The sequence below is a fragment of the Passer domesticus genome, chromosome Z, assembly GCF_036417665.1.
Source record: "Passer domesticus isolate bPasDom1 chromosome Z, bPasDom1.hap1, whole genome shotgun sequence".
NCBI classification, from domain to species: domain Eukaryota; kingdom Metazoa; phylum Chordata; class Aves; order Passeriformes; family Passeridae; genus Passer; species Passer domesticus.
Genome location: NC_087512.1, coordinates 1,794,775 through 1,822,359, shown reverse-complemented (window position 1 = coordinate 1,822,359; position 27,585 = coordinate 1,794,775). Strand labels below are relative to the sequence as shown.

The window sequence follows — 27,585 nt, the reverse complement described above, 5'->3', positions numbered from 1 at the left end:
GCATTCTTTTGCATGCCTGTAATGAATTTTCACAGCCAGAGCCCTAATCCAGTCTAGTCATGGAGGGTTTATCACGACCTCTTATTTTATTTCTGCCGGTAAATGGGAATTGCTTTCCTTATCGCTATCTAGAAGCACCTGAGTGATTTTTGCTTCATATTTCCTATCCCACTGGAATTCAGGATGCAGCGTTATCTGATGCTGTACAATTGTCACTCATGTTAGCTGCCTTTTCATTTTAATTTGCTGGATTTATTGCTCTTCCTTTTTTTTCCTTTTCCCTGGGAGATTTTAGTTCAGATCTGAGTCCCTCCTTGCTTTTTTCCATCCTCCTGGTCAGATTTCTTGGGTGATCCTCAGGAAGAAAGGATCAAGGCTTGCCTTGCCTTCACCTGCCTGATGCCTTTGAGCAGCCTGGGATAGTGCAAGGTGTCCCTGCCCTTGGCAGGGGGTGGAAGAGATCAGCTCTGAGGTCCCTTCCAACCCAACCCATCCTCTGATGGCTCCCCTTGGCAGAGCACTGAACCCCTGGGCTTCCCCCAGACCATTTGGGGAAGCATAAAACCATGCAGTGACAGGCAGGAATTACCCCTGACTTTGATTCCAAACAAATCCATGAGAGCAAGGGCTTGCTGACATGATCCCTATGGCTGCTGCAAGCAGGGAGCAGGCACACAGCTGAGAGCTCCAGAAAACTGGACCTGCTGCTGCTGGAAAAGCAGGAGAAGACCTGTAAATCCTGCAGATAACACTGTGATGGATCAGTAGTGGCAAGACATTAACCTTCACTCTTGAGGAGACACCCAAATGATAACACCTGTAGCCATGCCACTCCAGAGTTATCAGTCTTGTCACTCGTGAAGATAAATCTATCTGACCTGAGCCATCATCCTACGCCACTCTGGCTTCCTTGCTCAAAATCCTCATAGATACCAGCAGGGATCAGGAAAATCACACCTAATAATCAACTGAGAGTGTGCAACTATGCTCACATGGAAACAATTCCCTTCAGTATGTTAAAATAATTCCGCAGAGAAAGGGAAGAACGCGGTAGGCTTGAAAGCTGGTCTGCAGGGAAAGTGCTACATGTCAGTGACAACTGTGGAAGGACAGAAAACAGCTACCAAAGCCTCGAGGAGCTGTCACGCACAGGAAAATGTAAGTTAATTAAAGCCACTTAAACAAATACATCTGGGACAGGGGCATGGGATGTAGGGAGGGAGAGTGAAGTGATATTAAAAGCTCAGACACATGGTGAATCCCAGACAGGAGGCAAGGAAGCCTATTTGGCAGAATCCAGATGAGCCCCTAGCCCTGGAGCTGTGCCAGAGGGGGCAGTGAGAGTCCCCTCTGCCCCAGGGCTGTGGCTCACCTTTGGGCACAGCATTGTTCCACAGCCCCACAGGGAGGCACAGGCTCAGCAGATCCACCCCTCCTCTGGGAAACAGCACTCAGGCTCCACTGATGCTCTCCTGGACCAAACAGTGCTGGCTTGGAATTATAAACCCAACATTTCCCTTCCTAACGTCTTCCCTCCTGTCTGTACCACAACACTCAGCTGAAATGAGAACCATGGGCAAAGCGTCCCTCTGGAGAAGTGTAAGGATGTAAATCCACCTCAAACACACCACCAGGACCAACATCAACTCCACCTTCCCTTGCTCCTTCTCTGAGCCCCCAGAGCTGATTTACCTCCTACTACGCTCAGAAAATGATGAGCACAGGTTGCTCACACCAGCCCTGCTGATATAAAACCACAAAAATAAAAATTTGGATAGGCTCTGTGTATTTTTTTATTGCAAGCAGCTCCCCAAGAAACTCAGAATGTTGGTTCCTTATAATTCCTTTGGGCATTGATTCAGAAGTGGAAACAGAACACCTACACGAGGTTGGGTCATGATGGAGATGGTGAGCTGGCCTCTTGAGATATTCCTGCTCGGGAAGCAGGGCTGGCCAGCCTCAGCACGAGGCTGACAGGAAGGAAAACAGGAAAGCAAATCCATCTGCACACCATCAAGCCCCTGCTGCAGGATGACAGCCTGCAAGACTGCTGTCTGCAAGAAGAAGTCTTGCCATGGCACCAGCCCGACCCAGTTGGAGTGCACAGAAACACAGATGGAGTGAGGAGGATCCAGGCTTCCAAAGCAGCTTAGCTTCCCACCCTCCCTTGACTGCTGGGATGGGGGTGATGCAGCAAACCCAACACCAACCCACGTGCTCCTCCAGGAAAGCCGTGAAGCTGCTGGAATCTGGTGGTCTTGGTTAGCAGGGAGGAGTTACTGAAGGACCTGGGTCACACAGGACAGGGTCTGAGTCTCCTTCAGCCCTCAGCATATTTTCTAACTCCAAACCAGGCTCATGTACAGATCTTCTCTTGCAACCCTGGGTGAAATTAATTTATGAGAAGTCCCATGGCTCTAGAGAGAGCTCAGAGCCCCTGCCAGGCACTGGGGACAAGGCCTGCAGGGACAGCACACAGGCCATGGCTGCCACTGCCAGAGGGCAGGCACACATTTTGGGATGTTGGGCAGGAATTGGTGGCTGGGAGGGTGGGCAGGCCCTGGCCCAGGGTGCCCAGAGCAGCTGTGTCTGCCCCAGGATCCCTGGCAGTGTCCAAGGCCAGGCTGGAAGGGGCTTGGAGCAGCCTGGGACAGTGGAAGGTGTCCCTGGTGGCACTGGATGGGCTTTAAGGTCCCTTAAACACAAACCATTTTGCAATTCTAGGGCTCTGCAGACAGCATTGGATCCTTGTCTAATGCAGCCCAGCACCACAGCCCCCTCTCTGCCTGCAGCTCGGGGCAGGCAGCCAAGGCCCCCCACCCATGCCACAACCCCCTTCCCTCCCCAAGGTGACTTCCTTAACACAGCCCAGCTGCCTGCCCCCACCCAAAAAGGGCTGACAGATTTGTGCTGTCCCCTTAGGGTGGGGTAGGTACATTTATTTCCTCTTCGGAAAAAAAAAAGGAAAGAAAAAAGGAAAAAAAAATGCAATTAACCTTTTCCTCTCCTCGCAACTGGCAAGAAACTTCCCTGCCACAGGAATAGTTTGAAGACTAAGATATCTGTTCCCACAGCTGCACCAGTGCTATTCTGGCTTAGCTAAAATTAAAGAGCTGAAGTTGTATGTGGGCCTTCATGAAACTGTCACGGGCACCACAAGATTAGAGGGCTGGATGGTGACCTGGGAGGCCAAGGGCTATTCTCAGCTGCACCAAGGGATCCTCATGTGTGTCAGAACGTGTTTCTCCACCCCTCTTAAATAAGAATCCTGAAATGGTTTGGATTGAGGGGACCTTAATATCCAGTTCCAACCCCTTGTCAGGACCAGGGAGACCTTTCACTGTCCCAGGCTGTTCCAAGCCCTGTCCAGCCTGGCCTTGGGCACTGCCAGGGATCCAGGGGCAGCCACAGCTGCTCTGGGCACCCTGGGCCAGGGCCTCACCACCCTCATCATAAAGACTTTCTTCATTATACCAAGTCTGAATCTCCCTGCTTTTAATTTAAAACTATCAATGCCTGCCCTCTTACTACAGGCCTACTAAAAACTCTGTCTGCATCTTTCTCCTAAGCCCCCTTTAAGAAAGACCAACATATCTTGCCTGGTCACCTCCACCACCCACCCAAACACGACCCAGAGATCCAAGAGAACTAAAAAAACCAGGCAAGCACAGGATAGCCCCAACATGCCAGCCACCATCCGTCCCCTCTCCCACCACGAGCAGTCCTCTGCCAACAACTGTGCTGGCTATTGTTGGTCACATAAAGCCCAGTCCAGTGGCCCTGCTGTCAGCATGCAGCTCATTACTCTGCCAAGGGCTTTGAAACGCTTGGAATATGAAAGGTGCTCCATCAGATCAGATTCAGCTTCGTTTGCTATTACAATGCACTGCATTTCTTTTGTCTGCGACTTTTGATGATGCACAATTGTTCCCCTCAGTCAGTATTTCGGAGTCATTAGTTGGAATTAGTAAAGTTCCTGCTGCTGGACTTTTTCAAGGCTCTGTTCTCGGGCTACAAAGAGTCGATGAGGAGTTGTCCTGCTTTCACTGAGCTGGAGGCACAGCAGGGAGTGTGCTGGGGGGAGCAGGCAGTCTGCTCAACTCCACTTTTCCCCTGCAGGCACTGGGAAATGCACGTGCAGGAAAGATGCTGTGGGTGGTCACAACAGGGCTGGTGCTTCCCAGCCAGCAGGGAACCTGAGACCCCTTCACATGGTACCTCTGCAGGGACAGGGGAAGAGGTACACCTAATCTCCATATTTAGGCAGCACACCCCACAAAGTTTGGGTTTCTATACCAGAAATCCCCCACTCCAAATCTAAAGGCATCAGCCCTGAAGAAGTCATGTTTCTCTGGGTGAAGGGATCTCTACTTGACATCTTCCTCTGTGAAAACACCTGGATGTGCCCGACCTTGTCCTCCAACCTGTTGCTCATGTTACACCCTTCCAGCTGTACCAGAAGGGCTTTAGTACCAAGACCCTTTTTCCTGAAGGGATTTATATATGGAGCATCCACTTCTCTGGGAAATCTGCACCAGGGCCTCACCCCCTTTATCACAAAAAATTCCTTCCTTCTATCTAGTCTGGATCTCTCCTCCTGCTGTTAAACTATTCCCTTTTGTCCTGTACTTCCATGCCTTGTCCCCAGTCCCTGGGCAGCTCTCCTGGAGCCCCTTTAGGTCCTGGCAGGGGCTCTCAGGTGTCCCTGGAGCCTTCTCTTGTGGAGGATGAAAACCCCAAGATCTCCTGGTCTGTCCTCTGATCAATTTTGTGTTTGACAGAGGATTCATTCCTGTTCATGCCTGAGGAGGTCCAGCAGGAAAGCAAAGTGATGAAGCTCCATGGGCTGTGCCCACCTGATGCATTGTCTGGACCCAAGGGCACAGCTCAGGTCTGGGGACCACAGCAGCTCCAGCTCACACCCACCCCACCTGTGGGTGGAAATTCCAGTCTAAATTCTCAATTCCAGCCATCCCACCGCCTTTTCTGGATGCAATGTGGATATTTGGCCACTACAACCCTGAAACAAATCTAGGAGCAAACCAAACTTACGGGGACACCCTTGTGGAGAAGAGCTCAGCACAGAACCCAGCTCCTTCAGCAGCTGGTCACCTTTCACATGGGACTGTACTTCCATCCCCTAAGGATGTCCCTGAAATTCACCTCATGGATCATCCCACCTTACACTCACAATAGCATTTCCACTGGGACACGACCACATGCAGACAATTCACACCTCTCATCCTACATTTTTTAAAGTAACAGGCTACAATAAAGCAGCCTGCCCAGATTCCAGCCTAATCTAAAAACAACTTTATGGCTTCTAATTTTAGCACTAATCTTCCTTTGCTATGGTTGTGTGATTTCTAATTATTTTATCCCCAAGCCCTGCTTTGATGGATAGTTTTACCTTTTCCAGTGCCAAATGACTTGTAAAGTGCCTTTAAAAAATACGCTGATCATTTCAGGTTCATTTCCAGTTCCTACACAAATAACATTCTCATATATGGCTTCACTGCAGAAATAGTACTATTATTATTATTATTATTATTATTATTATTATTATTATTATTATTATTATCACTATCATTATTATTATTATTATCATTATTATTAAAGCAATACAATTTTAAAAGGAGAGCTCCATTCCTTAGGATGATCCCAATCTGCTCCTGAAAATGCCGTATTTTGTCTTAAAGGCTGATAAAGACCAAAAAAATCTGTTATTGAGATACAGATCTCTTAACAACTCAGTGCCTTGGCTTGGCATGGCTCCCAGAACACTTTGCCTTTATCTATCCCTATTTTCAGGCTACAACTCAGGGAAGAGCACCAAAACCTCGGGGGGGACTTTGCAAGGAGCAACGTGCAGCAGTGGCAGAGACACATTTGCCTTGATGCTCCCCCGGAGTGTTTCCTACCCAAAACTGCTGAATTTAGAGCAGCAAACACCAGCCCTGGCTGAAGATGTGTTGCAGGGGGCTTAGGATGAGCCTCCAGCCCAAGTTCCTCACAGGCAGGTGTTCACTCACCTTCCATGCTCACCTGAAGCAACCTCCTGTCCCTCCTGATTGCTGACCTAGATCAAATCTGAATCCAATTCTGTTGAATTTAAAATGTGCACCAAAACCTGTTGGGGAGGGGATGCTGCCTGAGGACTGTCCCAGTAGGACCTGCCACCAGCAGCCAGCACCTGAGCAGGGGACACAGACACAGGGCTGGTGGATGTTTGTGGGGTTACTTCCTCCCCCAGGATTTATACTGAGCTCCAGTTAATTGGAAAACATCCACTTGACCTGTGACATTTTTGTTTTAGTTATTCTCCGAGCTTTGACAGCAGCAGTTTAAACACAAAGCATATGACTTTTGGCACCAAAGGAGCACCCCATTCCCACAAATTCTGCATGGATACGGAAAAACATCCCACTGCAGCCCTGATAGTGAATGTATTCCTTCTTTCTCATTCTACATTTTCCTCTCTTTCACTCTCTGAGCCTGTTTCATGACCTGTGTATTCTCCCTCCCCACTGGAAACATGAGCTTAGCTCCCCAATGCAATATTCAAGGGAGGAGGACACGGGATGTGGTGTTCTAATTCCCTGCACAAAGCTGTGTCGCAGAGGATCTGAAATGGAGACTGTCAAAACAGGAAACAACCCAGTCAATGTCCTGCTGCCTGAGACCTGAAAATGTCACCACACAGAGCTGCAAGGGATGGAGAAAAGCCCTCTGTTGCTGCATGGACAGAGGATGCCCTGGGAGAGGGGGCAGCACGACCCTCTGCCCTCATGCCACTCTGGTCTGAGAGCTGGGCTTTAGCCTCTGCTGAAATCAGTGTGGAGCTGGTTTTTATTGACTTGGGGAAAAACTCAGCAAACCAGGTTAAAAATTATAACCCTCTATTGACTGACACTTCTATCAGTGTGGAGAATTTTGTATGGAATGTCATCTCACTCAGGAAGGCAATCCTACAGGAAATCCTCCATCCTTAGTGCTTCAGAGTAACATCCACAGCATCCTGCTTCCTTCTTACTCCCCTTAAAACCCAGCCCTGAGATCCTCACCTCCCCAGCTTGTGCTCTCTGTTTGAGCTGGCCTTGTGCTGGGATAAAAGCACAAATCTTGGGTCTAATCCTGCCCACACCCTCCAGGCAAAGCACCATCTTCATCTCCATGAAGATGCAGAGCAGGACAATGCCAGGCCCCAGGCTCTTTGATTTCCATCTATCCACCTTGGAGCAAGGATTTGAAGTTCCTCAGAGGCACAACAATGAGGTCAGGTATGGAGGAGAGAATGGAGCTACTGTAAACCCAGACAAATAAGATGCTGAGTTTATTTTAAAAAGAAGGCTTCTGCAGACGTAGGTTTTGAGCAATTCTTAAAAGCCTGATCTGAACAAGCATCCTTGCCAACAAATATTGATATTTTAAGCCTTTAACTGTTTTTCATGGTAGTGAACACCTTTTTTTTTTTATTTGACTGCTTGTTTTTACAGCTCTCTGCAAATTATCTTCAGGAGAACTTCCCAAGCACAAGAGATGGCAACCATTACCAGAATGGTGTTCCAGCAATTCCAGGATGCCTCACCCCTGGAAATATTGAAGTAAAGATGGATGGGACTCTGAGGAACCTGGTCTGGTTGAACATGTCCCATTACAAGTGGCTTGGATTAGATGCTCTTTAGGGCTCCTTCAACACAAGCCATTCTATGATTCCCCCTCTGGAAGCAAGGCTGGTATTCTGCTTTATGTTTGAGGGATCAGTGGTTTTATTGTAGTGCCCAGCCACTGATCTAGAGTGACAACCTTCAAAAAAAATCCACAGGTGTAGTAGTCATATTTTCTAGAAAAATCTCCTTGCCCAGGATTTCTCTCCTGAGAAGCTGAGAAGCCCCAGAGAAAAAGGAAAACTATTATCCCATTTGCTTCTCCTGTGTTTTGCTGCTTTGGAATGTGGTTGGAAGTTGTTTATCTAACAGGTGGTTGTTTCATTGGTTTCTGCTGTGAATTGTTTTGAATTATTGGCCAGTTGGGGCCAAGCTGTGTCAGACTCTGGAGACAAAGTCACGAGATTCATTAGTGTCTTCTAGCCTTCTGTCTGTATCCTTTCTGTATTCTTTAGTATAGTTTAGTTTAGTATTCTTTAATATAATATAGTATCATAAATAATAAATTAGCCTTTTAAGAACATAGAGTCAAATGCATCATTCCTTCCTTTGTCTGGGAACCCCACAAATACAAGGCACAGGTTCATGGGAGAAAAACAACTAGAAATGTCATCTCATATGGTGTGTATAGCCCAGAAGAGCAAATTTCCCCCATCATCCAGGCAAAGAATTAGAATAATTACCTAGAGCCTGATCCTGAAAGGTGCTGAGTGCAGTCAAGTGGTCTCCGCTCATAGAGTTCAGTATCTCAGGGGTTCTCAGCAAGGTCAGTCTTGGAGCCTGGGCAAAACATGATAGGCTGGTGTTAGTCCAGCTATTTATAAATAAACCTATACAACCTAAAAAAAAAATAAACCCAAAGCCATTCCAGGTCCACAAGCCAGCACATTTTCCTGTGCAGGGGATTAACTCAAGGGTCATGCAGAGCGTGGCTGAGGAGATGCTCTCCAACCCACACGCCTTCTCTGCAGATCAGGATGGATGCCAGCAGCACACAGGAGAGAAACTACACCAGGATACGCCCACAGAGCTTCAACCCACATCCAGGAACACCCACACGGCATTCCTCAGGAGCGCTGTGTCACCCCAGCCACCACACCTGGACACGTCACACTGCCACACCATCCCAGGGCTCACACGCCTTGCTGGCAGAACACGAACCCTGGGGTTGCCTCACCAAGCCTACAGGCAGCAGCAAACCTGCAGGGAAGGGCTGTTAGCTGGGTTTCCAGGGAGGAAGAGGAGGAACATGCCCCTCCCCGTGCTCCCAGCCGCGGGCGGGTACGGCCGTGCCAAGGGCAGGGTGAAGGCAGGGAAGGGGATGACGGGGACAGGATGACGGAATCCTCCTCCACGCAGCCCTTTGTTTTGGGAGGTCCCCTGGGATGCTCGGCTCAGGGTGGCCAAGTCCTCCTTCTTCCCCTACAAGGGGAACGGATGAGGGGAGGAAAACAATGCTCTCTCCTCAGCTGGCTAATGGAAGAACAAAAGCACAGTGAACCCTTCCAAAATTGTCTTTTGAGGAACAGACCATAGAGCCTGAAGGCCCAGTATTTCTGCTGTATTTATTTTTGAACACCAGCCTGGCAGTGCCTTTCTGTCCTTCCTCCGGGCTCTTGCAGGACCTGCCCAAAGCCACTGGGGTCCTGCAGGGCTTGCTCAGACCTCAAACCCCATCAGGAATTTAACACCCAGCACCTGGGAGAGGTGACAAAACCAAAGGTTCCTTCACAACAAACACACCTTAGCCATGGGGTAGAAGGGGCAAGGCCAGGTTGGAACAACCCAGGCAGGTGGAAGGTGTCCCTGCCCATGGCAGGAGGTGCATTTGGATGGTTGAGAGGTGCCTTCAGCCCAAACCATTCTGTGGTTCTATGACAGCCCTGTTTCAGCAGGATGCATTTGGCAGGAAAGGTCTGCCCCAGCCTGATCCCACTGAAAACTGGGACCAAACCCCACTTAAGCCAAAACCAGTACAAAAAGCACCTCTGATAGTTGAGCAGAGAAGGCTGCTAGGGAGCAGAAGGGGATTTCTGCTCTGCTGACTGCTCATGGAAAGTCCCTGACTGGCCCACAACCGTGGAAAAAAGGGAAAATAGAACTTTAATACCAAGTTGGTGGCAGGCTGTCTATTTTTCTCTCCTGTGACTAGTTACCATGGATAGATTTCTGAGGTCGACCACACAATTGTTCACTGCACCGCTCCTATTAAACAGAGGATGAGCAAATCATCCCATTTGTACCGTACTTTAATTTCCAGAAATTCTTTGTTCGTTTGTTTGCTTAAATTATTTCTCTCATTTGAAGAAACAATGCAGTCTTACCAAGCGAGGGTCCAAATCTCCCGAGTCACCCTGCTGTGGTTCATTACTTCCACACTAGTTAACAAGGCCAGTAATTTCCCTAAGGTTTAATAGAAAATCCTCTTTCCAGAATGCAGAGAGACAGGACATTTTAACAAACTCACTGTATCCCGGTTATGTCGTAGGTGAGGGATATCCTAAACGAGGCACAGGTCCTCCTATGGGTTAACATAAAAAAGCAGGCAGCCTAAATGGAGCTTTTTTTATCCTAAAATTACTCCCTCAGCTGGAGAAGGGGGCCAGGGGGTCCCACGTGCCTTGCTCAGAGCATTAGCTGCAGCTCCACTGGCAATGGGTTTCTCAAGCATCCCAGTCCTCATCCCAAAATAAAGAGTGGTTGAAGTAGACAATACCGGAAAGGCAGATCCAAGAGGTAGCTGGGGTGGGTGTGGTGGAAGAGGTGGGCCTACAGCCCATTTCATTAATCATATGGATAGCAGAGCACATGAAATACCTGCCAATAACCTGCCCATAAACTGCCCTTCTCACTGGCTTCACCAACCTACTTCCATGACCAAATGAGTAGAAAAAAAACCTAAAAGCTTAAATAAAAACAGAGGAAGAGCTTGTGAAAAAAAAAGGCAAATACATAAAACATATATACATATATATTGGAATAGCAGAATAATTTGTGTTGGAAGGGACCTTTAAACTAAAAAAAAAATAAACTGAAGTATTTTATATGTGTATATATATTTGTGCATCAAACAGCCCAGTAAATCTCTATTGAGATGCACATGCAGGTGAAAAGCTGGCAGTGCTGCCTTCAGTCACGAGGGTATTTACTCCACAACAGCCTCTGCAGCTCCTTAATATTATTTATACAAACAGGATTTGTCAAGCAACAACTACAGATGTTTGCAGTGAGTCTTCCTGCTTATCCACTGATAATACCGTGTGCCTGGGACAGCTGAACAAATCCTGCCACGTAAATAATAAATACACGTCTGGGTTAATCAGAAAGAGGCGGTGAGGAATCTGGAGATTCCCACAGACTCCCTGCCGCGGGGAAGGAAACAAGAAAATGCCCTGACCTAAGCAGGGGTGAGTCTGGCATACCCACAGATCACAGGGAGATCACAGGAGCTGTTTGCAGATCACTTACGGATCATGAATAATTCAGGCAGAAGCGGCTGGGAGTATGAGAACAGATAGATGGGAGCTCACTGCCGCTGCTTTGGCAGGTTTTATTTTATCCAGCAAGGCAAGGAAACCACGAGACCCAGCAAAAAATCCTCTGCCTAGCTTTGCCAGTGTCGTGGCTTCACGACAATCTCGTGATACATGCCATTTTACAGATCCCCAGCTGATGGTGAATGCCATCTCTCTTTCTCCTTGAGGCATTTTTGTGATTATCTAGCTGGACAGGTATGGCAAAACAACGCTTATTTTAAAAGAAAAGCCCTTGGTACTGATCTGCACTCTACTGCATAATTACACAGCTCACAGAATCACAGAATGGTGTGGGTTGGAAGGGCCACAGGCAGGGACACCTCCCACTGTCCCAGGCTGCTCCAAGCTCCATCCAGCCTGGCCTTGGGCACTGCCAGGGATGCAGGGGCAGCCACAGCTGCTCTGGGCACCCTGGGCCAGGGCCTGCCCACCCTCCCAGCCAGCAATTCCTGCCCAACATCCCAAAATCTGTGCCTGCCCTCTGGCAGTGCAGCCATGGCCTGTGTGCTGTCCCTGCAGGCCTTGTCCCCAGTGCCTGGGCAGCTCTCCTGGAGCCCCTGCAGGCCCTGGCAGGGGCTCTCAGGTGTCCCTGCAGCCTTCTCTTGTGCAGGGGAGCAGCCCCAGCTGTTCCAGGCTGGCTCCAGAGCAGAGGGGCTCCAGCCCTGGCAGCATCTCCGTGCCTCCTCTGGAGTTCAGCTCTGAAGGAGAAGGATGGAAAAAAGAAAAGACAACAAAAGTGGGAGGAAGAAAAAGAAGGGTTAAGGGATATTCCCTGATCCTTACTCCAAAAGGAAAATATAAGTAGGGTTGGTCCTGTTGGGATATATTAATAGTCCACACTGAACACATTACCAAGAGGACTGTAAGCCAGGAAACAAATTAAAAAAAAAATAAAAAAAAATTAAAAAGACACATAAGGAAAGGCAGAAGTGGTAAAGACAGATGGTGGAAGTTGAACGCTGCTTTGGTGCAACCTGCAGAAATCCAAAACTCATCCTGCTGAAAGGACACTGCATTTTGTTTCTTGCCAAAGGGAAGAGCCTTGTTGCCAAGAATAGAGGGGCAGCTGTCCCACATGGGGTCAGAAATGGGAACCCAGCTCAGTGATCACCAGTGAGCCTGGGGACACCTCAGCCCAGAGGCCAGAGGGGCCAAGGAGGGATTTGACAGAGAGGACCCTGCCTTAGCAGGATTTCTCAATGTCCCCAGTGGCAAGACATGCTCCAGTGCCAGTGATGTACTCTGGGATTGGGGAACCCTCTGGGAATTCCTGTACTGCACCTACCTGTGCATGGCCCTGCTTCAATTCACCCCTCTGCACTTCAGGATTTGGCCCCAAACTGCACACCAAGCTCTTCTCCAGCCCAGCTGCTGTGCATGTACACCATGTCACGATCCCCTCACACAAAAACCTATTTCTTGTTATCACACGAAACAGATCTGATTGAAGATTCACAGCAAAAGACACTCACCCAAAATCAAAACACAAAAATCCCAGTAAATCTGGTTCTCAGTGTGAACCACGTGAGAAGCATCCAGGCAGCCCCAAGTCAGGAGTGAAACTTGGTGCTACCAGCTAAAAAATCTATACCTTACGTTTTCCTTCAGCACAAAAATATTGGCTCTCTCCATGCTTTCTTCCATTCTTGAACTACTTAAACTTAATATTCTTAATTAAAAACTGAATTTAAACATACTTCAGCACCACTGCCAGTAGCATCTTTGGCATAGAAAGCTCAGTTTGGAAATGCCATCTCTATGGTGTGTCTATGACACAGGCTGTAGTGCCCACATCAAGATAATTTCACTACAATCTTTAGCATAAACTGACTATATCTGGTAGGAAACCTGTTTCTTGCCTTTATAGAGTGAGCACAGGCCACATCTCTGCATTACCCCAAAATAATTACTTGGCCACACACCTCATTGGATCCTCAGGGCTTTGGGTTCTCCACCCTCGTGTTTACATTCCATGCAGAAAAATTAACTAATTAATATACGTCTGACAGATGTTCTTTGAAAGAGATATCATGCCTTCAAAACACAAGATGATGAAAGGAGCAATCGAGTAGATTAGACTGACCAGAAAAGCAAGGATTGTAGCATGACAGTGGAAAGCACAGCTTTAAGTCTTCCTCTTGATATTTATATGGTTTTATTTGCATATCAAACTATATGCCAATTAGCTGTATATAAATCCATGATGAAATTATGCTGTGCAGCTCTCCAAAGTGAAGAAAAGCCAGGGCTGGGCTGCATAATCAGTCCTTAACTCTGGCCCTCCAGGTGTTCCCACTCCAGCTCACTCCTAATGACCGTGTACTCCCAGCAACACAGCCGTACAACGGGAATCTTCTGCAGCCACACACATGGATATGCAACATTTCCATACATTGTAAGCTGCTTCGTGCATTTTTTCATTCTCCTCCAGCTAGTTACTCCTGGAGAAAAGAAGTCTGAGAGGAGACAGACTTTCTCTCTCCCCACAGCTCCCTGACAGGGGCTGGGCTCTGCTCCCACAGAACAAGGGTCAGGGTGAGAGGGAAAAGCCTCAAACTGCACCAGGGCAGGTTTAGATGGGAGACTGGGGGAAATTTCTCAGTGAAAAGTGTTGTCCAGCCCTGACACAGGCTGCTCATGCCAGTGGTGCAGTCCCCATCCCTGGAGGGATTTTAAAGCCCTGTCGAGAGCTTGGGGAATGGTTGGACTCAATGATCTTCTTTCCATTGTAAAGGGTTCTGTGATTCCATGATCTGCCTGCTGCCCCTCATCTCATACTGCAGGGCAAGTTTTGTCTCTGCTGAGGCTTTGTGCAGCCCTGTAGGAAAGTGGGGATCCTGCCTGAAGAGCTGCAGGCAACCCTGGATGGAAACAATAACAGGGATGTATGCTCTTATTTTAAATATCAACTGGAAGGTGGGGGTGCAATAGCCTGGTCCTGGAGCAGCACTTAGCCAATTGTGCTCTGGAAGGGGTGTGCACTTGCAGGCAAACTGGCTGCCTTAACGAGGTCTTTGTGCTCTGCCAGGTATCTGCAGAAGGCATCATGCAAAGCTGCAGCCTGCGGGCCCATCTGCAGTCACAGCTCGCAGCAGCTCCAGCCAGCACTGCCTGTAAATCAGGCCATCCACCCTGCCCATGCAGGCAGGGAAAGGGCTGGGAGAAGGGATTCCGGACACTTTCCACTGCCCCAGGTAGCTCCAAGCCTCATCCAGCCTAACCTTGGACACTTCCAGGGATGGGGCACTCACCATTTCTCTGGGCAGCCTGTGCCAGGGCCTCACCATCCTCACAGTAAGAAATTTCTTCCTTACATCTAGTCTGAATCTCCCCTTCTTCAGTTTAAAACCATCACCCTTTGTTCTATCACAACAGGCTCTACTAAAAACTCTTTTTTTTTTTTATTTTTTTTTTTCTTGTAAGCTCCCTTTAAGTACTGAAAGGCCACAATAAGGTCTCTGGAGAGACCTCACAGCCTTCTCTTCTCCAGGCTGAACAATCCCAGCTCTCGCAGACTGTCTGCACAGGAGAGGTGCTCCAGCCCTATCAATGAGCCTGCATTGATTGGGACCATATTTTTGGGCTCAACTGCAGTAGCGAGTTCGACTAATTTGAGTGACCAGGCACATATTCAGACATAAAACATTAATATGGGAACAAATCAAAAGCAGTCTGGCTGGGCTCCTGCTTTGAATCACTACATACATTGAAAAAGAAAAAAAAATTAAAAAATAATAATAATAAAAAAAGTTTTTATCATTTCTAGAACGTATGAAAAGGTATAAATTCCTGACTGACTGCAGCACCTGGGCTGGCTGTGCTGGTAATTGGAACCAGCATGCTTCCCGGGTGTCCCATTCACAAGGGAGAGAAGGAAGCATTCAATCTTTCAATAGGAAATTTCATCGCCGGAAAACAATCCACCTTCCTTGACTCCAAGGAAGAGCCCAAGGGCAAGTTCTCTCCTCGACCACAGCTTCAGCTTTACTGCCAGAGTTGAGTGCTCACGCCACCCCAAACCCATGAGACTGCCTTCAACACTTCCAGCTCTTTTTGGATTTTTTTCCTTCTTCTAACACATTGTTTTTCTTTTCCTCTGGGATTGCTCAGAGGTCCAGTTTGCAACTTTTCTTTCCACAACCAAATGGGCTAAACAAGCCTGGATTTTGTCATGACAGTTTTCCTTAGATTTTTAGCTTCCCACCCAACTGCAGACCTTGGACCTCATGGAAAGCACCCAGGTGTTGCTGTGGGCCATGCTAACATCAAGGGGGTATTTGTGGGACATTTATGAGGCAGAGCACACTTTAAGTGGGTTTATTGAGTGAGCCTAGGACCCCCAAGCCATATGGGACTGAGCAAAAATCATGTTACACCAACAGCTTTCCTTTAATGCATTTTTTAACTCGTTTTTCACTCCTAAAGCTGCTGTCTTAGCACGGAGGGGAATAAAGCTTCAAGGCCACAAAAACCCATCAGACACTCCAGCAGCACTCAAAAAAGCCAAACAGCAGGCAAAGGGTCTGAGCAGAGTGGTGGCAGATTAAATGTAGCACCAGTCAACATAAAACCAATGCAAAAATAACCCCTTGACAACGGTCCCTGTAAGAATTAAGTTTCAGGATAAATAGACTCAGAAGCCACCATCCTGTGCTTCTGCATGCACAGCTCAAATTTAAAAATCAAAGTTACTTCTCCTTGCAACACTTACTTGGAAAGTTCTTTTTCTCCTCATTATTTATGTTCCCACCATAACAGATTGTTTATGCACTTATAGAAAAGCTGAATTATTAGTCTTCTTCACCTGCTTTCTGAGCCATCCCTGACTCCACCTTGGTACCTTTTCACATCCAAGACCAAGAGGGCTGAGCAAGAGAGGTATGACAGGTAGTGCCTGGAGAAGCTACTCAAAAACACATCAAGCTCCATCTTCACACCTTTCCTCTCCCTAAAATCTCTAGAAGAAGGTTGTCACAGAGCCTTCTTGACCAATGAAGACAAAGAGCCTTCTAATCCCCAGTGAAGCACTGTTAGGGTACTTTTAGCTGTAATCCGGGTACTTTTAGCTGCCCTGAGCTGATCCCTTAAAAAAGGGAATTTTTGAAGCAGACTGGTGTCAAACTGGGAGGTCAGACCTGGAGCTGGAACTGATGGCAGAGGGGGAAGGAGATGGGCAGCAGCACAAGTAAGATAAGGAAAACAGAACAAAATCATATGGAATCACATGGAATGCTTCAAGCAAGAGAGGCACTTGCTGTTCCTCCCCTTCAGTAAAAGATGAGGAGTAAGAAACCAGGGTAAAGTTTCCTCAGTCTATCCTGAATTGGGCATGGGATGCCTTACACAGCCCCAAGGAAGACATAAAGACTGCAGCATCCAAGTACTGGCAGAGCCCTCAAGAAGCCTCCTGGTTCGCCCCCAGCCCCAAGCAGGCATCCCTGAGGGCATGTAAGAAATCTCTGTGTGGTTCAGGACTGCCAAAGATGGATCCACGGCACTGACAGGACCCTGCTGTTTCACCATTCACCTCTTCCTTAGTGGATCTGGTAGCAGTGTAAAGACCTTTCACTGCATCCTACCAATGCCTAAAAAAGCCAAAAAAATCTGGCAACACTCACCTTTGCTGGACTTCATGCTGGCCTTGACACACAAGGCTGGGACACTCCCGCTGGACACAGACTCTGAGTCCTAACCCAGACCTGACCACCAGATCTCAGTGCCCTCATTCAGCTCCAAGGATCATTCTAAACCCCAACAAATTCTGGGGCAAATTAAATACATCTATTTTTGTAAGCCAGGATCACTTTTGTTGAGCTGCCACTGAAGCTTTTCTTAGAAGTCATTAACCATGATGGGCAAAACACAATTCCATCTCGCTCCTCTCCTGCCTCTTCAAAGGGAGGATGGCAGCACTCGAGCCACTGCCTCACTGATTGTCCTACTGTTCCACAAAGTGGTTCCTCTCCAGCAAATTGAACACTGAGAGCCATCACAGAGCCCCAGACAAAGGGCCCAGTGACTGTTTCTGGGATTATTAGAGGGAAGCAGAAAGAAGCCTATTACAGGGTCTTTGTGGCACTTAATGTTGACAGCTGAAAATAATGGATAGGACAAAACAGAGCAAAGATGATTTAAATTAGGCAACTCCCGGGAAATGGTGCTCACGCAGGCTTCCAAAGGAGAACTTCCATTTCTGAGCACTGCTAACCCCCAAGTGGGTGTGCATTGCCCCTCTGCAGCCCATACACACACAGACACAGCCCTTTTCAGGTGCTCTGCAGAGCTTTTGCTCAGTTTGCCAGTGGCCACTGCACCCTGCCCATCAGGGGATGGAAGAGGTGTATAAAAGAGCAGCACCAGCCACAGCTCATCAACCCTTCAACAAAAAAAACAGCCTTTAATTCCTACCCACTGCCACAGGTTCAGGGACCTGTAGGGAGGGATTTGCACATCCACACTCCAGCAAGCATTACACAGCTCCTCCAAAACCACCTGGAGGACAGTAGATTCACTCTTACTCCAGGGGTTTGACGCAGATGGAATGACAAAGGCTCTGACAAAGCTTTAGTGCCACCTCATACCAGTCCCAGCTCCGTGGGATCCATGTGGGGCTCACTGTAAGTAAGAACCACCTGCTACCTATACACATCACCTCTCTCCCTCTCCAGAGGGCAGCAATCAGGGAATCACAGAACCATCTCAGCTAAAAAAGAGCTCCAAGATCATCAAGCCCAAGCTGTGCCTGATGCCCACCTTGTCACCAGCTCAGAGCTCTCAGTGCCACCTCCAGGCCTTCCTTGGACACTTCCAGGGATGGGGACTCCAACACCTCCCTGGACAACCCCTTCCAATTTTTTAACCATCCCTTGTGTGGAAAAATTCCTCATGTCCAACCTGAACATTGCCTGGTGCAGCCTATGTCCTCTGCTCCTGTCCCTGTTCCCTGGGAGCAGAGCCCGACTCCCCCGGCTGTCCCCTCCTGTCAGGAGCTGTGCAGAGCCACAAGGTCCCTCCTGAGCCTCCTTTTCTCCAGGCTCAGCCCCTTCCAAGCACCCTCAGCTGCTGCCCACAGGACCTTCCCTCAATGCTCAAGCCATTCTCAGTTTGGACAAGAGGGATGGAGAAACATACATGTTGCACATGGTGAATTTGCTGGCTGCCTGGGCTCTATAGATTTGTTTATGCTGTGGCAGCAATCTGTCTTTCCAGGCACAGCCCTTGGGTTTTATGACCTGAAACACCACCCAAAGCAGCTCCCAAACATCTGAGCATGCAGCCCAGCCAGCCCTATCCTCACCCTGCAGTGGAGAGAGACTGTTGAAAATAGTCCCTGTGCAAGGAGCCCTCTGAAAGCACCTTCACAATGAGGGGGTTCCACACCTTTCTGGTACCCACAGGTGTAAAGCAGGAGATACAAGGCTGCTGTGCTGTTTGGCCACCCAAAGCCCTGAGACACCCCAGCAGCAACTGGAGGGTGACAGTGGGACTGATCCTGGCAACCAACACCCCTGGCACCTGAAGGGAGGAGCTCTCAAAAGTGCTCCTGGGTGTCCCACACCACCAGCCATCTGCTGGGATGCTCTGAGGTCTCCCTTCTGCAAAAGATGCCACTGCAGTGCAAGAGGAAAGAGCTGTGGCATGGGATTCGGGTTGTGGACAGTCAGAGCTGGGAATGTTGCTCTGGATTTGTGCAGCATCTGAATCCTGCAGCAGCACCAGCATGTGGTAGTGGTTGTGACAGAGGTGGAGTAGGAGGAAGGAGAGAAGGAAGGAGAGGAAAGAATGAGAGAAAGGCAGGAGAAGGAGAGGAAGGAGGGGAGTAAAAGAGGGGAAAGAAGGAAAAGGTGGAAAGGCAAGAAGGTGTGGAGAAGGCAGAAGGTGGAAGATGAGAAGGAAAAAAAGGAGAGGAGGAGAAGGAAAGGAAGCACTGAAGGAGAGGAAGCAGAGGAGGATGAGGAGAAGGAGAGGAAGATGAAGGGGCAGGAAGAGAAAGAAGGAAGCAGTCTTTGAATTCATCATGGAGCAATGCCTGAATCCATCCGACACAAAACCAGGCCACAGCACTGTTTTCCCCCCAGACAGTCAGCAAAGCAGCTCACCTCCTGTCTCCTGCTTGGCACAGATAACCGGCATGGAAAACCCTGGAGAGGAGAAGCACAGAGGCGTTACGGCAGAGAGACGCTGCAGAAACACCGACCAGACACTCTCCAACTGCAGTGTGCCAGGCAGCACGGGAGGGAAAAAGCTACCTGCCCCCATGGACATGCCAGTCTCCTCTTTTCAATCTCTTTTGTGAAAAAGGTGACTCAGGAAAATTGGAAAGGAAGCCAGGGTGGTGTGAAAGTGGAACAAGACACCATCTGTTCTCAAGCCTCGCAGCTGGAAAGGGCATAACCTGCCCTTGGCGTGGCTGCAGGGGACACTCTGGTCCAGAGAGGACTTGCAGGAGAGGACAGAGCTGCCTGCTGGGTACTCCTGTGCTGGGATTCACCCAGCACACACAGACAGCCCATCACTGACCTGGAGCACCAGAGGCTTCACCCTGCTCCCACCCCTGCCCATGAACCACCATGCAACGTCACATCTGGAAATATCTGCTTAGAGTATTCACCTTACACTGCCTAAAAAAGACCAGCCAGAGGTCAAGATGTGGCCATGAACCACCTCTGAAAGGCATATCTAAAGGTGAATTGATTATTTGCAATCCTCATCTATTTCTTACAGTGCTACATCTATTTCTTACTGCACCACAGTCCTCACTGTGGGTCTGGAGTCGTACTTCAGAGCTGATGTTCATGAAGCTCAGATGGAAAGGTGAGAAAGCCCTCAGTTCAACTTGTGCTCCACTGGAAAGAACGAAAGGGAAAGAACAGAGAAAATAAGATAAATTTAAAAATAGGAGGCAAAATAAAGGGAAAATTGAAAAAAAAAACAGGAAAGAAAGGGAAAGAAAGAGAAAGAGAGAAGGAGGGGAAGAGGGAAGGAAGGAGGGAAGGAGGGAAGGAGGGAAGGAAGGAGGGAAGGAAGGAAGGAAGGAAGGAAGGAAGGAAGGAAGGAAGGAAGGAAGGAAGGAAGGAAGGAAGGAAGGAAGGAAGGAAGGAAGGAAGGAAGGAAGGAAGGAAGGAAGGAAGGAAGGAAGGAAGGAAGGAAGGAAGGAAGGAAGGAAGGAAGGAAGGAAGGAAGGAAGGAAGGAAGGAAGGAAGGAAGGAAGGAAGGAAGGAAGGAAGGAAGGAAGGAAGGAAGGAAGGAAGGAAGGAAGGAAGGAAGGAAGGAAGGAAGGAAGGAAGGAAGGAAGGAAGGAAGGAAGGAAGGAAGGAAGGAAGGAAGGAAGGAAGGAAGGAAGGAAGGAAGGAAGGAAGGAAGGAAGGAAGGAAGGAAGGAAGGAAGGAAGGAAGGAAGGAAGGAAGGAAGGAAGGAAGGAAGGAAGGAAGGAAGGAAGGAAGGAAGGAAGGAAGGAAGGAAGGAAGGAAGGAAGGAAGGAAGGAAGGAAGGAAGGAAGGAAGGAAGGAAGGAAGGAAGGAAGGAAGGAAGGAAGGAAGGAAGGAAGGAAGGAAGGAAGGAAGGAAGGAAGGAAGGAAGGAAGGAAGGAAGGAAGGAAGGAAGGAAGGAAGGAAGGAAGGAAGGAAGGAAGGAAGGAAGGAAGGAAGGAAGGAAGGAAGGAAGGAAGGAAGGAAGGAAGGAAGGAAGGAAGGAAGGAAGGAAGGAAGGAAGGAAGGAAGGAAGGAAGGAAGGAAGGAAGGAAGGAAGGAAGGAAGGAAGGAAGGAGAAAAGGGGGAAAAGAAAAGGGGTGAAAGAAAAGGAGAGGTAAAATAAAAAGGAGGAAAAGAAAAGGGGGGAAAAGAAAAGGAGGTGAGAAAACAAAGAGGGAAAGGGAAAGGGAGAGCAAAAAGTAAACAAAAAAAGGGTGAGGTTAAGAAAGGGAAAAAAAAAAAACTTAAAAGAAAGTCAGCAAGTGAGAAAACCTAGAGAATCGATACTTTCCCAACACTAAAAGAACAACCTCAAGTCACTTTTTTTAAAAGTCCGAGCCTTTCCTAATAAGATGCCCAACAGGCTGTGAATTATCCAGCCATAAAACTTCCACTTGCATGTGACATTTGCTGGTAGGAATAAATCAGGGCGAAGAAAAGAGGAGCCGCTTTGGAGTTCAATGAGTATTATCCTAATTCTAAACGTATTAGCAGTGGTCTGAAAGCAGGACATTGTCATCCAGACAGACGGACAATGTTCATAACCAATGGTAATTTGTAGGACGCATAATTTGCTACTACCAAAATAGCACAGCATGTGGGGTTTTTTGCCCTTTTTAGTCTATAGCTGTGTCGTTTCTTTTGGCTTGTTGAAAGAAATCTGCTCTGCACGCGCGGAGCAAGAGCTCAGACCTTCAGCAGCTCATAGAAAACAGGTGGCCAGGCATCGGGGGAAATACAGCCTTTTGGAAAAAGCTAATAAAATAAGCAGATGATTATAGAAAATGGAGATGAAACTGGCTTCTCTTTCAAAAACAGAAAGTCGGAAAAAAATAAGTTTAGACTGAGCAAATGCTGACTGAAAACACACCCTACCATAACCTCTCTGAGTTTTAACAACAACAACAGTTTTCGACTAAAATTAAAACAAAAAATTTAGGAAAATAATAATCTTCCCCTCAGGGCTGACCATCCCCAAGCCACAAAGCTCAGCTTCCCCAGGCTAACCTGGCTCTTGGCTTAACACCAAGCAGGCTGGGGGCTCAGGAAAGCCAGAGTAAAACAGTAGATTGCTGTCTTAAGACTTCATCCCTGCCATCCTCATCTCCCCATCGGACAACAGCGCGCAGCACTTACATGAAAGTTGAAATTTGGTCAAGTCCCAGTCCTTTAACTTTCCATGGGGAGAGTGTTAGGAGGTACCTCCCCTGCACGCTCCAGGACCACTCACTTAAGCTGTCGGTTATTTCATGGTGGAGATTCACCAAAAATAAAATAAAATAAAAGAGAAGGGGAAAAAATAAAGCAAAAACCCACCCCAGAAAAATAAATGCCTGTATCCCTAACAGAGCAGCAGGGTGGAGCCAGCACACCCTTATATTTAGCTGCAGGCAAAGCCTTAAAGTTGTAGTGCATTTATTTTCCATCAAGCACATCCACGTACAAGATAAAAAACTCCCCGAACTCCTGCTATTTGCCCCATTCTTGTCTTTCATGGGGCACGCTGGGATTGTTATCCCTGTTTTATTTTTATTTTCTGAACTCAGGAGCCTTGGGATGTATCAGAGATTTCAACAGGCTCAGCTGAAGTTACCTCAAGCTCAAGTAAGTGCAGTTTCCCACAACCCCTGGGAAAATAAATTACCAATTTTTTTTTTCTTTTTCCTTACAGTGGAAAAAGGTAGTTACCAGGCATAAATCAGACCTCATATTTAGAAAATGCTCTGCGGGTCCCAAAGGCTACGAATCCATCCCATCTCTACCTGCCCCAGCACAGCAAGCCTGGGTGGCAGCCAAGGTCAAAGCCCATCTGCAGAGGGCACAATTTGCCGGGACATCCAACACAAACAGACACGGGGGAAGAAGGGAAAAAGCCGGGATCTGCTCCCAGCCCCTGCCGAGGCCACATCCATCCCGAGCCACCCCAGCGCCTCCCGCTTGGCCCCGCAGCTCCCTTTCATACCCTGCCAGCCCCCCGGGCGCTCCGGCAGATGCCGTGCGTGGAGCTGCAGCCTCCTCTGCCAAAGCTGGGGGACGGCAGAAGGCTCGGCCAGCTCGTAAAAAAAAAAAAAAAAAAAAAAAAAAAAATGAGCATCTGCACTTTGCCACTCGCACAGCTGCACCGTGACAGCAGGGCCTGGAGACGGGGATGCGGTGGGGGAAAGGGAAATGAGTCCATCACGCTACTGCAGGAGCTGCCACTGACCTTCCAGGGAGCCTTCCTCGAGCTTCAGGGAATGAACTGAGAGGACTGAATAGGAAATTTCATCTTTCTCAGCATTTTCCTTTAAACTGTCCAGCAAAGCTAAACACGGAGGAGCATCTGAAAACCCTCAAGAGGAGAAATCAATCATTTGCTTTCCAAGCAAGTGCCTACAGAACTCGCTTGGAGAGTCATCTCCTCATTTTCTCTTTATTCCATCAAAAGAATTGCTCACCCCAGCAATCCTAACCTCTGAGAGGAGGAAAACCCACAACTCTCTTCATGAGGGTCCACATGCTCCACATGGGACCCGCACTGGGTCTTGTCTTGGACTAAAACATGAAAGCACCCACCAAGCCCATGCTCTCCCATGAAATCCTGACTCCACTTCCAGCAGTGCTCCTGTCACTGATGCTTCAGCAGTATTGACCCCTGTTTTTATCACGTATCTTAAAAAAATTTGGAAAACATTTCTCCTCAGGCACTCTGTGAGCAGGAGCTGCCATCCTTCCCATCCCTCTCACTGGGGGACAGGGAGGTGCCCTGAATAAAGGGAAGATGCTGTTGTGGCTTTGCCCCCAAATGCATCAATCCCTACATGAGATGAGTAGGTAGGAGTGAACAGCCATTTTTCCTATCCATCTGACATTTCAAACTGAGAGGCCATCTGGGATCTTTTCTTCTCCTGCACTCTGTAACAGGAGCTGACATTCATCTGGTGGCAAAGAAGGAGCATCATCACAGACTTAAGGGCATCAGATCAGCCTCTGGAATTCTGCTGCCCAACCCATCCTTAGGAATAAGCTGCCCGGAGAAATGGTTCACATCCCACCCTGGAAACACTCAAAGCCAGGTTGGATGGGCATTTGAGCTTTGATTTAGTTGAAGATGTCCCTGCCCATGACAGGAGGATTGAAAGTAGATGGTCTTGAAGATTCCCTCCAACCCAAAGTGTTCCATGACTCCCCCAAAGCACTCCAGAACAGTTCAGAGGAGCTCCTTAACAGAAGTCCATGGAATGGTTTGTGTTGGGAGGGACCTTAAGGATGATTCAGTCCAACACCCTGTCATGGGCAGGGACACCTTCCACTAGCTCAGGTTGCTCCAAGCCCCATCCAACCTGGCCCTGGACACTTCCAGGGATGGGGCAGCCACAGCTTCTCTGGAAAACCCAGAACAATGAGCTTTCTCACCAGGTTTCATCACATCACAGTGGCAGACAGGACATGCCCTGTGAGACAGCCACACCAGATGTGATTAGAAGTTGGTAATTAACTCATGATGCACACAGCAGAGCAGGTTTTCTCGCTGCACAGCCCAGCTCTGGATGGACACCCTGAGGAAAAAACCTTACTCTGTCAATGTGCAGGCATTTGGAGACAGCCCAACAGCAGATCTCTTGACTGAAAAGGATATTTTTGTTTGTTTTGAACCATTGGTTGCCAGTGCAGGACCTCACACTGGGCATCTGTCCTAGCACACAATTTGCAGGACAGATGCTCTTTCGTCTTTCTAATTGTTGAAACAAAGTAGGTACTGAATGAGGGCTTTTGAGGCTGGAAGGGGCTTCAGATATAGTCAGTGTCCAGCTAATTCTGCAGGGCAGTGTCTCCAGCTTCCTCCACACCCTCCCTATTTATGCTACGGCCATCCAGACCCATTTTTGCTGACTGTGTCCTTGCCCTCCCTCTGCCCTCTGCAGAATCTCATTAATCCCACTTTGCTGGCTATGGTGGGACAAACATTTTCTTGTTTTTATTTAATTCCTCCCCTCTCTCCCCCTGGCTTCAAAACACCTTCAGGGATCTCCCCCAGGTACCCACACATAACATCCCTCAGCGTGACCCAGGGAGAGGCAACATTCTGGGGCCAAATGCTTCTGCCAGATCCTAAATCCTGGTACCAAACCAGCACCACTGGAGCACACTGAGCATTTGGCACCTGATTGCTGAGGACCAGGAGCCCAGCCTAGGACCAGAAGGGAATCTCACCATCATCACCACAGAAAAGACATAGCTCTTGAAGGCAGCAGGGTTGGGAGCCAGAGCTGCCAAAATAGAGTTCAAGTCCTGCAGTAACACTGGGATGAGTCAGATCTCAGCATCCTCCTCATCCAGCACCACCTTGCTCTGCACAGCACTGGCAAGATGGCTCTTCCCAGCACATGAGCTCTGGGGTGGTGCCTAAATGCTCCAAAGTACCAGCAAGAATGGCTGTGAGGAAGCCACCCAGGCTCCAGCTGCCTCCTCTCCCCACACAATCCACCATCAGCAGAGACACGCTCCAAGGAGTTAGTCAAAAAGGGAACTGGAAAGAATAACATGCTCAACTCTTATTTACCTGGGTGGGAGTTCAGCACTTCATGCCATCAGTCCTCTCAGAAATTCCAGCTTAACTGCTACAATGAAAAGGAAATATTTTTCTACACTGGGGTTATTAGATGTTGCCATAGTGGCATGCGTGGGTGTGCACTTCGATATTAGCTAAAGGCCCAGATCTGCAAAGATGCACATAAATCACTTGACTCCCATGAAAACAGCAAGAACAGTCATAAAATGACCCGAGTGCAGAGACCAGATCCACCCAGACAACTTCAGTGTGTGCTACCGAGGCGTAAAAGAGGGAGAAACAAAAAGAAAAGACATATAAAATTTTTATTTCCCCTCATGATGTTTCTGCATCAAGTATGTTTTTTCTGTGCTGATGCAACACTTACTAAACTCTCCTTGACTCCTCACAGCTGTGATGGAGGGATGAGGATGCAGGCTGGGGCTCCCCAGGCTCAGCCTGGTGTCCCTGTCTCCCCTCAGGGCAACAGCAGGGATCTGACCACTCACTCCAACAATTGTGATGCCTTTCCCAACCCCTTCTCTCTTCTTTGCCTCTTCTCTCACCTTCCCAAATAGCTGCAAAACAAATCAGCAAGTGATGTGCAAGCAAAGAGCTGGGGCTGGTCATGGAGACCAGTGCTTTAAGTAATAGTAAGGTGGCAGGCATCAACACATCTTTTCATGGGATGGAGTGGCTGGGGAGGAGGGAAGAGGCTTTGCTGAGAGATTTGAAGGCTGCCCACCCCTCACCTTCCACCCTCGGGCTCTGTCACTGCAACCTGGTCTAGTGGAAGGTGTCCTTACCCATGGCAGGGGCATGGAACTAGGTGATCATTAAGATCCCTTCCAACATAAACTATTGCAGGATTCTAGGATGGCTGGAGAAGACATTGAGAAACTGCTGTAGGGAGGAGGCTCTTGAGCCTCTCTGTGCCACTGCCCCACTTCCACGGCAGCCTTGGGCTCACCCACATGTCCTGCAGCTGACAGGGGTCTGCAGGCACACAGACCAACTCCCACCACCAGCAGTTACCCATGGGCTCTGTGCCAGCCACACGGCACACAACAGGACTGTCACCAGCACATGGTATCTCATTTGGCACAAAATCCCCCCACATAAAGCAAATGTGTTTTAAAAAAAAAAAGATTTGAACCACAGCATCCCAGGCCAGCTCCCTGCTGCAGCTGCTCTGGCACCAACAGCCCTCACAATAAAAGCTTCTGAGTCCTAGTTTTATACTTTTCCTAAAATAATGCTGGCTTATCTACTCGCTCCCACCCTACAAGCACCAAAGCTACACCTTACACACATCCCCTCTGACAGCCTCCACAGCTCCTCCATGTGCTCTTTATGCAGGAACAATTAAGCTCTGCTCAACTTTTCCATTAACCCAAGCAGCCCTTAGTCATGTCTAACGAACTCACAAGTTGCTGTGTTTTTTAATTTGATCCAAGACTCGTGTCTGCCCAGCTCAGACACATGCAAAAGGTCCAGTCCCTCAGTGCCTCACAGAGAGGCTGCTCCCTGTCCCTGCTCTGCAGAAGCTGGATGACTACATGAGATGCCAGACAGCTTGGAATTAGGTCCAGGATTTATCCCAGGAGTGTCTGGCTGCATAGAGATTGCAGGCACCCTCAGGATTAATTTGTTTAAAAGCATCCACCCATCTGCAGCTGGGTGGCAACCGCATGGCATGGCTCTACCATCACTGGTGTGTCTCATATCACTGCAGATGTTTCCTCACTCGAGTCATTAGGGTCTCTGGCAAGATATTTATTCTGAAGAAATCTAGGCACTTCAAATTATTCCTAGTCCTCCAACAAACCTGACCCTTACCCACTTCATGGTTCATGAATTACTGATGGGATAGAGAAACAGCCAGGTCTCAGATTTCCTTGAGAAACCAGATGAAAAATGTTACATGCAAACACGGTTTCAATCAATTAATTGATCATGCAATCAGTGCAAACATGGAAAAGTATGGTGTTAGCAGGCTTTGGGAGATTTAGAACCATAGAATCAGGGAATTGTCTGGGTTGGAAGAAACCTCGAAGGTAACAACCCCCATGCCACCCCTCAGCCCATTCCCTTTGTCTCTTAAGGCACCAAAAAAATCATCAGGGGAAAAGTTAATCAAGACCAATCAAGGCAAAGCCACC

The 27,585-nt window shown here is 48.3% G+C and overlaps 1 protein-coding gene across 4 annotated transcripts in view; it reads right to left on the bottom strand.

The window, feature by feature from the left end:
- The window catches only part of ZBTB7C (zinc finger and BTB domain containing 7C), a 154,879-nt gene that overhangs the window by 86,685 nt on the left and 40,609 nt on the right, over positions 1-27,585 (bottom strand). For 2 of the 4 annotated variants that reach the window (XM_064404011.1, XM_064404013.1), the window contains one exon: positions 8,351-8,447. In XM_064404011.1, coding sequence (XP_064260081.1) covers positions 8,351-8,402 — 52 coding nt within the window. In that variant the 5' untranslated portion in view covers positions 8,403-8,447. Of the gene's footprint in view, positions 1-8,350; positions 8,448-8,766; positions 8,859-22,029; positions 22,451-27,585 lie in introns of those variants that run through there. The other 2 variants (XM_064404012.1, XM_064404014.1) reach the window with 2 other exon arrangements.